The sequence below is a fragment of the Oryza sativa genome, chromosome 2 (assembly GCF_034140825.1).
Source record: "Oryza sativa Japonica Group chromosome 2, ASM3414082v1".
Classification (NCBI taxonomy): domain Eukaryota; kingdom Viridiplantae; phylum Streptophyta; class Magnoliopsida; order Poales; family Poaceae; genus Oryza; species Oryza sativa.
In genome coordinates, this window is record NC_089036.1 from 31,666,060 (window position 1) to 31,682,159 (window position 16,100).

The 16,100-nt window shown below is 39.4% G+C and overlaps 2 protein-coding genes across 2 annotated transcripts; both read left to right on the forward strand.

Annotated features, from left to right (window-relative positions):
• Window positions 1-1,068: 1,068 nt before the first annotated feature.
• Window positions 1,069-9,174, forward strand: LOC4330701 (probable serine/threonine-protein kinase SIS8). Its single transcript, XM_015770573.3, has 13 exons — window positions 1,069-1,834; window positions 2,554-2,994; window positions 3,299-3,402; window positions 3,600-4,984; window positions 5,108-5,148; window positions 5,665-5,733; window positions 5,935-6,035; window positions 6,347-6,425; window positions 6,539-6,637; window positions 6,719-6,787; window positions 8,209-8,258; window positions 8,349-8,525; window positions 8,645-9,174. Exons 1-13 carry the CDS (start codon window positions 1,226-1,228, stop codon window positions 8,754-8,756), a joined length of 3,336 nt encoding a protein of 1,111 aa, XP_015626059.1. The 5' UTR covers window positions 1,069-1,225; the 3' UTR covers window positions 8,757-9,174.
• A 4,663-nt stretch (window positions 9,175-13,837) lies between these two features.
• Window positions 13,838-14,838, forward strand: LOC107277859 (uncharacterized protein At5g39570). The gene is made up of 2 exons (XM_015769550.3): window positions 13,838-14,317; window positions 14,426-14,838. The coding sequence occupies exons 1-2, from the start codon at window positions 13,958-13,960 to the stop codon at window positions 14,609-14,611; spliced, it is 546 nt and encodes a 181-aa protein (XP_015625036.1). The 5' UTR covers window positions 13,838-13,957; the 3' UTR covers window positions 14,612-14,838.
• Window positions 14,839-16,100: the final 1,262 nt, after the last annotated feature.

Consider the following 16,100-nt stretch of genomic DNA (forward strand, 5'->3'; position numbering starts at 1 on the left):
GGCCATGAAGCCCATTTCAGCCCATGGAGGCAACAAAGCAAAACGACCAGCCCACGTAAGGGGGGCGACAGAGAAGCCCATGACCAACCAAAACGGAAGAGGTACAGTCCATTAGAAGCCCAACTGCTCGCAAGTTGAGGTGGCCCACCTAATGTTTGGGTCCCACCATCAGGAAGCATTATCTCTCGCCCCGGCCCAGCACATGGCACGAAAGATACCATTCACATGACGCGTGGGGCCCAGCTGGGGATAGAAACGTAGGTCCCACCTGGCAGCTGCACGCACGTTGTGGTGGGCAGGACGTGTACGCGTTACCATTGCGCAGTAATGACAAATACCCGTTGTCCACTACTAGACCACTAGTGCATGGCAAGTGGGCCGGCAAAATCCGCCAGATCAGCTTGTCAGTGGGCAGCAGGAAAAAGTTGCCGGGTCGGGACCCACCCGATAGTGTGGGAAGTGTCAATGGTGGGTGGGCCCTACGGAACGCGGCCCACCCATCGTGCTACTAGTGTGCTAGCACTGCTACAGTAGTACCGGTACGAACGGAGGGCGGGAGGGGCCGCCGCCTCCCGTTGGTTTCGACTTTCGTGGGCCGGGCCCACCTGTCATTCAGGTCAGGATTGACGGTGGGGTGGGTGCGCTCACCGTGAGCCGCGTCCACGCAAGCCCCAGTTGCTTATCCCCGCTAATCACTTTTTTGGCCTTTGGCTGTTTCTGTTTAGACTTGCTTCCTGTTGCGTTCCTATCTTTTACTGACATGTGGCCCAGAGGATCAGGTGGCCCCACGTGTCAGCCTCACGGACATCAGCGACGGTCCGAATATACTGGAGCGCTAATGAAAAACATCCTCCTCGTCTATCCCGTGTGTGGCTTGCTAATCACGAGATAAGCGCACACAAATTCTGTATTGATTACGCGGAATGTGAGACGTAGGTTACGGGCTCTTCTCCCCCCCCCCCCCCCCCCCCCCCCCCTTTTCTGTTCTGTTTGCGGTAGAAGTCGTTGCGGAATGGCGAGACGATAACAAGTCGGCTTAAACAAATGCCGTTTTGCCCAGTCGGAGATGAGTCAATACCTGCCTAAAGTTGAGTTACCCCTTCCGCCTCAGCGTCAGTGGCCATGTCGGATCCACCCACCCACCACCAGCAACAGTGGGCAATAGGCCAATAGCTGCTGCTGCGACGGCGACCTCGGCGGCGGCGGCGGCGGCGGTGGCGACGGCATGAAGAACTTCTTCAGGAAGCTCCACATCGGGGAGGGGTCGGGCGACGGCGCCTCCTCGTCTCCCCCTCCACCGCCCTCCTCGAGGAAGGGGAGCGGCGGGGTGGGGGGTAATCATCACCTGCACGCCGAGCAGAGGCAGCCATCGGCGTCGGCGGTGTCGAGCTGGCTTGATTCCGTCCCAGGTCGGCCTCAGCCCCCTACGCCGTCGACGCCGTCGGAGGCGGAGGGGTCGCCGTTCTCGTCGTCGGTAGGGTCGGGGGCGGAGGAGAGGAGGCAATCCGTGGCGGCTGAGAGGAGGAGATCGCAGGAGGAGGAGTGGGAGAGGAGGCGGTCGCAGGAGGAAGAGGCCGTGAGGGAGATGAGGCGGTCGCAGGAGGAGGACGAGGTGGAGGAGCGAGTGATAAGGGAGTCGTCGGAGGCGGAGGAGAGGAAGCGGGTCAGGGAGAAGGAGGACGACGACCTTGAGGAGTTCCAGCTGCAGCTTGTGCTTGAGATGAGCGCGCGGGACAATCCTGAAGAGATGGAGATTGAAGTTGCCAAGCAGATCAGCCTGGGCTTCTGCCCGCCTCAGAGCTCTACTGCAGAGGCCCTCGCGGCCCGATACTGGGTTAGCCACTCTGATTCATTTCCATCGCTAATTAGCTGTTTCCATGGTGCAATTCTGATAGTGGAATAGACTCCATGCTGTGAAACCGGTTGACTTTACATCTTTGACTGGCTGGGCAGTGATTCAGTGCTGGAGTTCATAGCTAGTGCAATTGCATCGATTGGGTGATTTTTGGGGTTGGTAGCACGAGCTTAGTTGTACTTTCTGTGGTACATTACATTACATACAATGATCTTCTGCAGTCTGACTGCCTAATTGCTGAAACCTAGTGTCTGTCTGTCAGATAAGTTAAACTTTCTTATCTTGTGACTAACATCACCCCCAGTATAATTTTCACTGCTTGTGTGGGTTCTGGAGTATGATTCTAGTATATCCTTTATAAGATTGGGCCTTACTTTTTTGAAGTAATTGTTATTTGATAATACAAAGAAACACAGCTCTATTGTGTTTTTGAGGAAAAAAAACTAAATGTTATTTGTTGCTATTCAGCAATGCATTGTGGCCATATGTAAAAGAGGCCTGTTCAGTAATGAATTGTAGCCATACGTAAAAGAGACCATACATTGGTATGAATCGCACATTTAATCAACATTTTTAAATAGATGAAGCATTCCTCATGTTTCTACTCAACACACTCCAAAGTTCTGTACATTCCTTTTTTCTTAACATGGTCCATTTTCTGGTGTCTCTCATATGATAGAATTGTTTATGCCTCACAGAATTTCAACGCCCTTGGCTATGATGACAGAATATCAGATGGGTTTTATGATCTCTATGTGACTGGGAATGGCCCGGCTTCAATAACCATGCCCTCTCTTAAAGATTTGCGAGCGCAGTCACTATCACATAGGGTCAACTGGGAAGCTGTATTGGTACACAGAGGTGAAGATCCTGAGCTTATGAAACTTGACCAGACGGCTCTAATCATGAGCCTTGAACTCCGTGAATCTAAACCTTCAGAATTTGTTGGAAATGATTTGGTTCAGAAACTTGCTGGCCTAGTAGCCAGACACATGGGTGGAACTTTTTTTGATTCTGAGGGCATGTTGGTGAAATACCAGAAAATGATGAGATACCTGAGAACCAGTATTGGAAGTGTAGTTGTTCCTCTTGGCCAATTAAAAATTGGTCTGGCACGTCATCGTGCACTGCTATTTAAGGTTAGTTACTTAATAAGACATATTAAGTATTTAAGATTAGTGTGGCTAATCTCCAAGCTATCTTTGTTGCTCTAGTCCTGAACTTTATTGACAACGAGAATTTGCCCAACATGGACACTGAACATTGAATGCCATCTGTTATAATGCTTTCTATATTTTTCTCTACTTCAAATTCAGTGTATAAGTTCTATACATTTTCTCTTTGCCCTAATACAATAGAAGGGTGACCCAATTACCATTATAAGACACATTACACACAAATCTATCTATGATAGCAATTACTTTTCTTAATGGTTACATGTAGGTTTTGGCCGATAACATTGGTATCCCCTGTCGACTCCTGAAAGGAAGGCAGTACACTGGATCGGACGATGGGGCTTTGAATATTGTGAAATTTGATGATGGAAGGTATTGCATCCTTTACAACATGAACAGGATTGTGTTGGACAAATAAACATGAGATAGCACAAGTGTGTTCTGTCCTGATAGTATTGGACTTTCTATCTTCATGCATTCACTTTTAAGTGTTGGTGCACTGAGGATTGAAAGATGTAATAAGAACACATTTCACTTCATAACCATCTAAACCGTGCTGCATTTTGCAGGGAGTTCATTGTTGATCTTGTCGCAGATCCTGGTACACTTATTCCTTCAGATGGTGCTGTTTTGTCTACAGAATTTGAAGAAAGTTCCTTCTCAAATAATCATCATTTTAACAAAGATAATGACATCAGGCAGTTGGGATCTTCAAATAGTTTATCGAATTCTGCATGTAGTTCTTTTGAGTGTGAGTTACTTGACAGAAGATCTACATGGATCAACGTTGGTCCTTCTGATAGTGATGGAGCTACAACGAGCCAGACAAGTAAAAACAATCAACAAAATACACTATCAGATTCATTCGGGATTTTATCTGTTAGCACATTCACTAGTGAAAATAGGCCTATTACAAATGAATCAAGAAGTACAGACGACATTGCTGCCGCAAAGAACAAAGAAAGATCAAGTGTAACAATTAATTCTTCGTCAACTTCACCTTCACCTTCTTCCCCAGAAGTAGGCAGTACTCCAGCTGTCCGGAGGATGAAAGTAAAGGATATTTCGGAGTACATGATTAATGCTGCCAAAGAGAATCCACAACTAGCTCAGAAGATCCATGAGGTTTTACTTGAAAATGGAGTTGTAGCACCACCTGACTTGTTTTCAGAAGATTCCATGGAAGAGCCAAAGGACCTCATCGTGTATGACACCACCCTTTTTCAAAGCAAGGATGAAATGAAAAAGAGGATGAATGAACTTGGGTCGAGGGAATATGCTGATCGTGGTCATGGTCCATTATTGCCTCATCATCCTGGACATGAACTCCCATCAAAAGTTCCTCACCGGGCACCTCTAGACTCACTTAAGCCAGTTGAGGGTTTGGGCATTGACCACCCCCCTGACATCCAAGATAACACATCTTTTATTTCTCAGTATGAACCTTCTGCACCTCCCCAGGAAGCTTCATCGCAGCTTACAAAGCAATTGCCTGTTACGGCTGCTGCTGTTGCAACTGCTGCAGTGGTTGCGTCTTCAATGGTTGTTGCTGCTGCTAAATCAAACAATGATGTGAACTTTGACGTGCCTGTTGCAGCTGCTGCAACAGTCACTGCAGCTGCAGTTGTTGCCACAACTGCTGCTGTTAGCAAGCAATATGAACACTTGGAGCCTGGTAATCAGCTGCATAGTTTACCAAGTCCCTCCGAAGGGAATGAATCAATCGAGAAAAGTGCAGATGAGTTTTGGGATAAACAGAATTTTGAAATTGATCATGGTCAAGATAATACTTTGGATCAAGAAAAAGATTCAGCTGAAGTTCGCCAGGATGCTGAAAGAACCTCAGATAAGTCAAGCGGAACAGAGAGTGCAAAATCTGAAATCACTCTGGATGATGTTGCGGAGTTTGAAATCCAATGGGAAGAAATTACTATTGGGGAACGCATTGGTCTTGGTAAATTTCTTTCAATTTATTCAAACAGTTGTTTTCTTAGTCATGCTACTGTTCCGTTGACTGTCTGTAAAATCTTATTGTGGTTTTCTTTCTCTTAAATTGATCCAACCTTCTGTGCTCCAGGATCATTTGGAGAAGTTTATAGAGGAGAGTGGCATGGAACAGTAAGTGTTTCAGTAAAAATATGCTCTCTTACATTTTAATTTGTCAACAAGTTCCATGTTATTATCTGAATGCAATCGGCACATTTGTTAACTGTTTGATCTCTCGAGGATGAAAGATGTGAATTATTGTTCACTGAGATAACATACATAATGTTCATGCCACTGTCAACTATTGTACCGAATAGAATAACTCCCTACTTTTTTTTCTAAAAAACTTGATTATATTTTATAATGAAAAGGTTCAGCTTTAAAGATAATACATTGAGAAACCACTATAGCCATTTGATTAGTTTTCTGTTGCCCAGTCTTGTATCAAAATGTTTTCACCTGGAAAGCTACGTATGATTTCTTCGCAACAGACTTCAATATTTTGTGAAAAAAGTGTTTTAATATGTCTAATTTTTGTATTCAGCTGTTTTCATTAGTTTGAAGACCCATCTTTTGTTATGCACCATCTTCTTGAAAGTTCTAGCAAATCTTATGTTTAACAGTGTATCAAAATCGCTTTGTTTATAGGAAGTTGCTGTAAAGAAGTTTCTGCAACAAGATATTTCAAGTGATGCTCTGGAAGAATTTAGAACTGAGGTATACCATATACTCCATAATTTAGTTCAAATGACCAAATAGTCTGAAGTACAGATGTTTTGGCTTCTTGCCTGTGTTCATATGTTTGTGTGCATGCTCATGTGTTTTATTGTGCATGTTTGCACTTGCAGCATGTTTGCATATTAACCTCATGCACACACCATATGAGCCTTATAGTAATGTATTACTTTTCATGTTTAGGTGCGAATAATCAAGAGGTTGCGGCATCCGAATGTTGTTCTCTTCATGGGTGCTATTACTCGTGTACCCAATCTTTCTATTGTCACCGAATTTCTTCCAAGGTATGTCTTGTTGTTATTGGTGTAAATTTTTACATCACATTTATGTTTATTTCATGTAGGAAATAGGAACTTAGGATCATATACTAGTTAATGTTTTGTTCAGAATTTGATGCGTTAAAAAGATAAACTTCCTGTTTTGTAATTCGAGCTGACTCAGTTGACCTGTGTCATAGTATCAGACATATTTTGGAACATTCACCTGCAACCCCTTAAAGAACAGTGCATTAATTGTGGGGATAGTTGCTCACTTTTTTTAGGAACTCTATATTATTAATCATTCTTGCCCCTTTTTTTTTCTATTGGTCTTGCAGAGGTAGCTTATTTCGGTTAATTCATCGTCCCAACAACCAGTTGGATGAAAGAAAGCGCTTAAGAATGGCACTTGATGTGGTATGCATGATTTGTGACTCTAAATCTCAACTTATTGTTAACACAGTTGCTGATAACTGATAAGTGTGGAGAAGCCAAATATTGTTTACTAAGATTCCTTGAATGGTCCCTAGGCACGTGGTATGAATTATCTACATAACTGCACACCGGTGATAGTCCATCGAGATCTGAAGTCTCCAAACCTACTGGTTGACAAGAATTGGGTTGTGAAGGTAATACACAAGTTGCACGATAGCAATGAAATTCATTTTCCTTCAATTTCTGTTGCAAACCACTTACGTTTTTGCAACTAGGTTTGCGACTTTGGTTTATCTAAAATGAAGAACAAGACCTTCTTGTCATCAAGATCAACAGCTGGAACAGTAAGCTCGAACGATTTCAGAAATTTTATTATAACTTTATTTGAGCACCAATCCTGTGCACATTTAAAATGGTAATTGTTGCGATGTTGTGCAATTTTAGGGAGATTAAGAAGTACTTCCGTCTGCATGATTAAATTTGTTTGAAGTGTTTTAAGTTCTACAACACTTAATTATTTGTGCATTGTTATGAAAATAACATACTTTATGCTTTGCAATTGTGTGCATCTCTTCAGAAATGTCAAGCGGCAAGAGCCTGGGTTGTCTGCTTTTTCAGCTCTCATATTGGGAGAGTTTTATACCAGATGATATATTACTCTTGTGCATAGTATTTTCCCTCTTCATTATGCTATGTGCATATAACAAGGGATTGAAATATTTTGAAGTATAATCCATTGTGATCCATGTATATAAAAAAAGATTGGAATGAAGGAATAACTCCAATTATCCTAGTCTGGAAGGAAGATCGATGATGATAGTGATGAATCAAAGGGGCTCAAAATATATTTTGGACTTTACAGCAATGTTCCTACTCTCTGTGGAAATTTTTTGTGTTATGCCCATAAGCCCATTTGTTCTTTGAGGATTTTATATGATTGATACTCAAATCATCTTTTCAATAAGACCACCCCACAAATGACCAGCTGAAAGGCCATATTACCATGTAGTGGATACGCAGTGTTCACTGAAAGCCTTTTGTGACATAAAGTTTGTGCCTGAATCACACTTTTTTTTTGTTCTTCTGGTTTCGCCTGATTTTCTATGGTCAATTTATGTTAAGGCAATGTGTAGTTTGGCTTGGTTTCATACAATAAGATCCTTGATTGCACTAAATACTATGCTATCTAATTAGATACTCCCTCCATCTACTTTTGATAGTCATATTTCCAAATCTGAAAAATTTATTTTTAATAGGCATATTTCAATCCAACAAACTATCATCTTAATAATTTTCTCGAATTTAATGCGTGACTCTCCATTCTTCACACATGATTGGCTACATGGGCATCGAGAAATGTAAATATTAATGAATCGCTTGTTTACGAGGAATGACTGGTACTAGCATATTTAAATGGATGATAAGTAGAATTACTTATACTTGGTCTGTGTGTCAAGATGAAATATGATTATCAAAAGTAGATAGAGGGAGTACTAAGCATTAAAGACTATGCTGACAAACAATATATAGACCTCTAAAAGCTTATAAGCTTTATAAGCAATTCTCCAGTCCACCGTCCTCGGGTTTATCTGTGCAAGATTTCATAGCTAGCTGGATTGTTTAGAGTAGTTTGTGACATGATTTAAGGGTGTCAGGACTTCTTGTGAACTATGGAATGAGATTTATGCTATGTATGGGTATCATCTTTGTGCTATGCTATTGACTGTTAACATTGTTGGCACTGAATATTTATGTTGGTGTGCAGGCGGAGTGGATGGCACCTGAAGTACTTCGTAATGAACCATCAGACGAGAAGTAAGTTCTAAATTCTAAAAACTAAGCTCTCAGATGTATTCGTACCTTAAATGAGTTTGTGATTGCTTAAATGGCTGTGCATATTGGCAGATGCGATGTTTTTAGCTATGGGGTCATACTGTGGGAACTTTGTACATTACTGCAACCTTGGGAAGGCATGAACGCCATGCAAGTCGTCGGAGCTGTTGGGTTTCAGAATCGTCGCCTTGATATTCCAGATAACACTGATCCCGCCATTGCAGAAATAATAGCAAAATGCTGGCAGACGTTAGTGTGCCTAACTCACTTTGTCGCTCATCTGCATTCTTCCGGACGCACTAAAACCTGCATTCCATTTTCGGAATACACAACCATTTTCTCAGTGTTGCTTCCTGTATTTGGTGTAGGGACCCAAAATTGCGGCCATCATTTGCAGATATCATGGCCTCATTGAAACCACTGCTGAAAAACATGACCGCTCAAGCGCCAAGGCAGAGAGTACAACAAACCGACGAGTAAGAAAAAAGAGGATGTTACCAGCTGCCCGAAGGCCTAAGTATAGCATTTTTTTTTGTTTTTTGTATAGTAACACCAATTGTGTGTTCGAGATTGGAAAGCGTGATGATGTTAGTGTGCTGGGTATCCATCTGTGAAGACCAGCGCTGCCAAACCCGTCCACGATGGAGGAAAATTGAACAGCGGCAAGAAACTGTGCAAACGCGAATCAAATGTTTAGCACAGTTCTTCCCCAAAAACACCAGTCTCAGGAAATCACATGGCGGGCGGAAGTTACACATGCTTTTTTCATACCATCTCTCTTTTCCTTTATCTCGTGTTCTCCACCAAATGGTGGTATTTGTGTAATATGGCAAGAAAAAGAAAAAAAAATGATTTGCTGTCCATCAAGAAAATGAAAAAGGAGAAAACGGTTGTTCAATCGTGCTCAGTGCTCCCTTCCCTGCTGTGCTGATGGCCAGCATTTTCAGAAAGTTTTAAAGATTGAGCAAATCTTATTATATCAATTGTTATCCTACAAGACCATCTGTTTTTACATTGCTATTTGGCCAGGTGTGTTTGGAGTGTTCTCAGTTGTGCATTTGCTTGTGGGATAACAAATGGAATGGGGACTGGTTGAAGGGGTTTAATAAGAGGACCAAAAAACTTGTGGCAGTAGGGGATGCAGCATTTCTTTGGGAGATTTGGAAGCTAAGGCCTTGTTTAATTCCCAATTTTTTTTCCAAAAACATCACATCGAATCTTTAGACACATGTATGTAGTATTAAATATAGATAAAAAAAAACTAATCGCACAGTTTGCGTGGAAATCACGAGACAAATCTTTTGAGCCTAATTAGTTCATGATTAACCATAAGTACTACATTAACCCACATGTACTAATAACGGATTAATTATGCTTAATAAATTCGTCTCGCGGTTTCCAGACGAGTTATGAAATTAGTTTTTTCATTCGTGTCCAAAAACACCTTTCGACATCCGGTCAAACGTCCGATGTGACACTAAAAAATTTTCTTTTCGTGAACTAAACAGGGCTTAAGAAACAAATCATGTTTTGAGAACAAGTTACCTAAAGATCCCATGGAAGTTATTTTTCAGGTTGTTCACTATATCTCAATTATTTCCCAATGAGCCATCTTGCAGAAGAAGGTCATGCCAAGAAGCCTGCAAGGTTAATGAAGGCTGCTGAGGGGGATTGAATGTGTTGATTTTTGTGCCCTAGGGAGAGATGCTGATCCCTGAGTCTTTTTGAATAAAACCTTTTCAGTTGTACTCTCTCCGTGTCATAAAAATTAATCTAATATCAGATGTGTCATATTATAGATTTACAAATATAAACATACTTTCTCCGTTAAAAAAAAACCCAACCTAGTACAACGAATCTGGACAAATAGACGCTATAACCCCTCCTAGGTTGGGTGGACGGAGAGAGTATGTATGTCCAGATTCATAATACTAGCATCCGGTACTAAATTGGTTTTTATGGGACAAAGGGAGTATGGTTAAATGACGTGGGGTGATGAGGTTGTAGCTATCCTTTGTTGCTTAAAATTGTTGTCCCCCTAGCCTTACAACCTGAAATAGCATAATTTTCTACTCCATTCATCCCAAAATAATTTGTACGACTAGATATTTGGGACAGCCTGAAATAGCATAATCTTTTACTCATCCATCCTAAAATCATTTGTACGACTAGATATTTGGGAGGGAGGGAGTATGATACTTTTATACTGTAAATCTCATTTTTGTTAATGGAAACTAGCGTGGTGGCCCGCGCAGATTGCGCGGCTAGCATCATTATATTTTCTGTCATATAATAATATATATGTTTTCTCAATGTATTATTCAAATATATTAAAATGACAACATTATTTTAAATTTTTTACTACCTTTACAAAACTACTAATGTATAATATTCATATTGTTTTTTATATACGTGTTAGTTATTAATTATTTTTAAATTTTTTTATTTATAAATTATATTCCTATATGGACTTTAGGATCTTCTTCCAATATTATTTATTTTTAATTCTGAATTTTTATTATTTCTAATTGTATTTCTATGTGGACTCTAAACTCATCTTTCAATATTCATTAATTTTTAATTTCGAATTTAAGTTACTTCTAAATTGTATTCTTATATTGACTTTAAACTCCTCTTCCCATGTTTTTTTTAATTTTGAATTTTAGTTATTTGTAAATTGTATTTTTATACGAACTCTAAAATCTAATTTTAATTTTATTATTATTCCGAATTTTAATTAGTTTTAAATTCTTATATGGACTCTATACTCTACTTCTAATATTTCTTATTTTTAATTCTGAATGTCTATTACTTCTTAATTGTATTTCTATATGGACTATATACTCTACTTCTAATATTCCTTATTTTTAATTCCGAATTTCTATTATTTCTTAATTGCATTTCTAAATGGACTCTATACTCTACTTCTAATATTTCTTACTTTTAATTCCAAATTTCTATTATTTCTTAATTCTATTTCTATATGTACTCTATACTCTACTTGTAATATTCCTTATTTTTAATTCCGATTTTCTATTGTTTCTCAATTATATTTCTATATGGACTCTAGTCTTCTTTTTCAATATTCCTTATTTTTTTAATTCCGAATTTCAACTATTTCTAAATTGTATTTCTATATGGACTATGTTTTTCTTTTTCTCTGATTAATGTGGAAATTTCTAGGCTGTGAGAGCGAACATGGAGGCTCCTTTTTCTATTTCTTTAATAAATTAACTATCATGGTGGCCCGCGCAGATTGCACGGCTAGTATCATTATATTTTCTCTCATATAATAAAATATATGTTTTCTCATTATATTATAAAATATATTACAATGACAACATAATTTTAAATTTTGCAATAACTTTACGAAACTACTAATGTGTAATATTCATATTGTATTTTATATACGTGTTAGTTATTAATTATTTTTAATATCAAATTTTGGTTATTTGTAAATTATATATATTCCTATATGGACTCTAGACTCGTCTTTTAATATTTTTTTAATTCTGAATTTTTATTATTTCTAATTGTATTTCTATGTGGACTTTAAACTCATCTTTCAATATTCTTTAATTTTTAATTTCAAATTACAGTTGCTTCTAAATTTTATTCCTATATTGACTTTCAACTCTTCTTCCCATGTTTTTCTTAATTTCGAATTTTAATTATTTGTAAAATGTATTTTTATATGGACTCTAAACACTACTTTTCATTTTATTATGTTTATTTCGAATTTTAGTTAGTTTTAAATTCCTATATGGACTCTATACTTTACTTATGATATTCCTTATTTTTTAATTCCGAATTTCTATTTTTTTCTTAATTGTATTTCTATATGGACTCTATACTCTACTTCTAATATTCCTTATTTTTAATTCCGAATTTCTATTATTTCCTAATTGTATTTCTATATGGACTCTGTACTCTACTCTAATATTCCTTATTTTTAATTTCAAATTTCAGTTATTTCCTAATTGTATGTCTATATGGACTCTAGTCTCCTCTTCTAATATTTCTTATTTTTTAATTTCGAATTTCAACTATTTCTAAATTGTATTTCTATGTGGACTCTAGTCTCATCTTCTAATACTCCTTATTTTTAATTCCGAATTTCAGCTATTTCTAAATTGTATTTCTATATAAACTCATATTTCAATATTCTTTAATTTTTAACTTCAAATTTCAATTACTTCTAAATTGTACTCCTATATTGACTTTAAACTCTTCTTCCCATATTTTTCTTAATTTCGAAATGTAGTTATTTGTAAATTGTATTTTTATACGGACTGTAAACTCTACTTTTAATTTTATTATGTTTATTCCGAATTTTAGTTAGTTTTAAATTCCTACATGGACTCTATATTCTACTTATAATATTCCTTATTTTTTAATTCTGAATTTCAATTTTTTTTTTCTTAATTGAATTTTATATGGACTTTATACTCTACTTCTAATATTTCTTATTTTTAATTCCGAATTTCTATTATTTCCTAATTGTATTTCTATATGGACTCTATACTCTACTTCTGATATTCCTTATTTTTAATTTCGAATTTCAGTTATTTTCTAATTGTATTTTTATATGGACTCTAGTCTCCTCTTCTAATATTTCTTATTTTTAATTTCGAATTTTAGCTATTTCTAAATTGTATTTCTATATGGAGTCTGCTTTTTCTTTTTCTCCGATTAATGTGAGAATTTCTAAGTCATGAGAGTGGACGTGGAGGCTCCTTTTTATTCCGAATTTTAGTTAATTTTAAATTCCTATATGGGCTCTATACTCCACTTCCCATATTCCTTATTTTTTAATTCTGAATTTCTATTTTTTTTGCTTAATTGTATTTCTATATGGACTCTATGCTCTACTTCTAATATTCCTTATTTATAATTCTGAATTTCTATTATTTCCTAATTGTATTTCTATATGGACTTTATACTCTACTTCTAATATTCCTTATTTTTAATTCCAAATTTTAGTTATTTCTTAATTGTATTTCTATATGGACTCTAGTCCCCTCTTCTAATATTCCTTATTTTTTAATTCCGAATTTCAATTAATTCTAAATTGTGTTTCTATATGGACTCTAGTCTCCTCTTCTAATATTCATTATTTTTTAATTCTGAATTTCAGCTATTTCTAAATTTTATTTCTATATGGACTCTGTTTTTTCTTTTTCTCCCATTAATGTGAGAATTTTAGCTGTTCCTAAATTGTATTTTTGTATGGAGTTTGCTTTTTCTTTTTCTCTGATTATTGTGAGAATTTCTAGGTCATGAGAGCGAACGTGGAGCCTCCTTTTTCTATTCCTTTAATAATATATAATAGATAGATAGGCGGGGACCTTGGCTCTCCTTGTTCAAAAAAAAGTTTGCTGTGAAATTTCTATTTCAAGTTCATCTAAAAGCACTCAAATTCCAGTTAAAAAAAAACACTCAATCGCGCGGTTTGTTCGGCTCCATGTTACCGTCTACTGCGGCCCTCGTTACCGAAAACGCAACGCAATGGATGCCCGGCCGCCGGTCGCGCGACCTGACCAGTTCCCAGCCACGAAAACTCCCCGAACCAAGCGCGCCGCGGCCCATTGCCGCGCCTATCTATCTCTTCCCGCCCTCCGTGCCTTCCCGCCAACGTACACCGTGATCGATCGAATCGAGCCAGCCAGCCAGCCACCGATATGGCGAGCGTGTTCTGGGGAAGCGGCCATCCCGCCGACGAGGTTGCCGACTTCGACGAGTACGACCCCACCCCGTACGGCGGCGGCTACGACATCGCCCTCACCTTCGGCCGCGCCCTCCCGCCCTCCGACGAGATATGCCACCCCATCTCCACCGCCTCCTCCTCCTCCTCCTCGTACGACCGCCCCCAGCAAGGCCGGAGGCCACCTGCCGAGGAGACCCACCTCTCGGCTGGCCACGGCAGGAGGCCGGACGACGACGAGGCGACGCACGGCGGCGGGTACAGGAAGCCCAAGCCGGCGTACGGGGACGACGAGCAGCAGCGGCGGCACACCTCCGGCGGCGGCCGCAAGAAGCATGTGAGCTCATTCCACGGGCCCGGCCCGTTAGCTTCACGGGCCTTATATGGGTTCTTGTGTACTCCGGCCTTCCAGGCCTCCTTAACTTTGCCTCTGTTCTTCATTTAGGGAGGTGACGACGACGATGGCTCCGGCGACGAGAGGAAGCCGCGATACAAGAAGCACGACGACGACGACGACGGCGAGAGGAAGCCGCGTTACAAGAAGCGCGACGACGACGACGACGACTCCGACGGCGAGAGGAAGCAGCGCTACGAGAAGAACAACCGCCGCCGCCACGATTACGACGATTGATCGGACGAGCACGAGTCAGTTAAGCAGGCTGTGAGGACGCTATTACTGGCTCGCACACCATGCTATATATATCTCTGCTAAATGAGCAAGTTATTATTGTTTTTGGCGAATGAAAATAATCGAACTTTTGCCTTGCTGTGTTCTTAATTTGCTGCTATCTGATTACTGATCAGCTTCCAATGGTATGCTTGTGATCCTTTTGAATAAAATGTATTCGACTTCTTTTATGCCTTTGTATGTGCAACTATTCAATGCTCTTTGAGGAAATGATGCCTTTTCTCTAAAAACTATGCAATGTTCATCCAATATGCTTAGGGTCTATTTAGATCCCCTGGTAAAATTTTACACCATATCACATCGAATGCTTGGACACATGCATAGAGTATTAATATAAACGAAAAAAATAACTAATTACACAGATTACGTGTAACTTGCGAGGCGAATCTTTTAAGCCTAATTGTATCATGATTTGACAATGTGGTGCTACAGCCTACAGTAAACATTTGCTAATGACGGATTAATTAGCCTTAATAAATTCGTCTCGTAGTTTACAGGTGGATTATGTAATTTGTTTTATTATTAGACTACTTTAATACTTCAAATGTGTGTAAATTTTTCGTTTTTTATATTTGCACAATTTTTTTTAATAAGACGAGTGGTCAAACAATGTAAGTAAAATGTTAAAATTTCTTATATTAAAGGACGAATGGGTATATGACAATCTTTGATGCGGCAGGTAAGCATCATTAATATTCTCCCCAAAATTAGTGTTCAATCGATCTGATCAACCTGGTTGCTGGTAGCAACAAGCTCACAGATACATGAACAGGAAAACAGCTAGTAGCCGAATTGACAGGTGGTTTGATCCTCCTAATGATATCGCACCACGTCACCACAACTCACTCACACCTAGCACTAACCAGATCGCATTTGAGGCTGCCCATGCTCGCCTTCTCTCACGTGCACCATGACGTCTGAGCAAAAAAAATGGAAATAAGAAGAAGAGCCAAGCAACCGTGCATGCCACTGGCGTGCTCTGCATTTCTGCAATAGTGCGAGGCGAAGAGGATGTTGCGTCAGAAACGGTTTGCTTTTAACTCTCACTGTGAGTCTGTGACGATACGTAAAGCCAGCGAGCATTATTGGGCGTGAAGAAGCATGGTTCGACAGACTTGTCGCTGATCGAGCTAGTGACATTCTACCAAGTACCAGCCTACTGCAGGTCACGTTGGTTCGAAAAACGACGCTGATGCCGGCGTGCATGATCCTTGGCCGGACGACGTGTTTTTTTTTTTAGCCGGACCGGTCTGAGATAGCCGGACCAAATTTACTTAAGAGAGGGATATGTACATGTTTATAAAGTTTCAACTTCGATAAGAAGTTGTCGAAGTGAAAGGATGTTGTCACAGGCGTGGTCGGACGATGTGTTTTCTTTAGCCGGGCCGATCTATGATAGCCGGACCAAATTTACTTAAGAGAGAGGAATATG

Excerpts from the sequence above, each read along its gene's own strand:
- LOC4330701 (XM_015770573.3), top strand. The coding sequence starts at position 1,226 with ATGAAGAACTTCTTCAGGAAGCTCCACATCGGGGAGGGGTCGGGCGAC. Across the intron at positions 2,995-3,298 it reads ATCGTGCACTGCTATTTAAG|GTTTTGGCCGATAACATTGG; the intron begins GTTAGTTACTTA and ends GGTTACATGTAG. Across the intron at positions 6,788-8,208 it reads CAAGATCAACAGCTGGAACA|GCGGAGTGGATGGCACCTGA; the intron begins GTAAGCTCGAAC and ends GTTGGTGTGCAG.
- LOC107277859 (XM_015769550.3), top strand. The coding sequence starts at position 13,958 with ATGGCGAGCGTGTTCTGGGGAAGCGGCCATCCCGCCGACGAGGTTGCC. Across the intron at positions 14,318-14,425 it reads GCGGCGGCCGCAAGAAGCAT|GGAGGTGACGACGACGATGG; the intron begins GTGAGCTCATTC and ends TTCTTCATTTAG.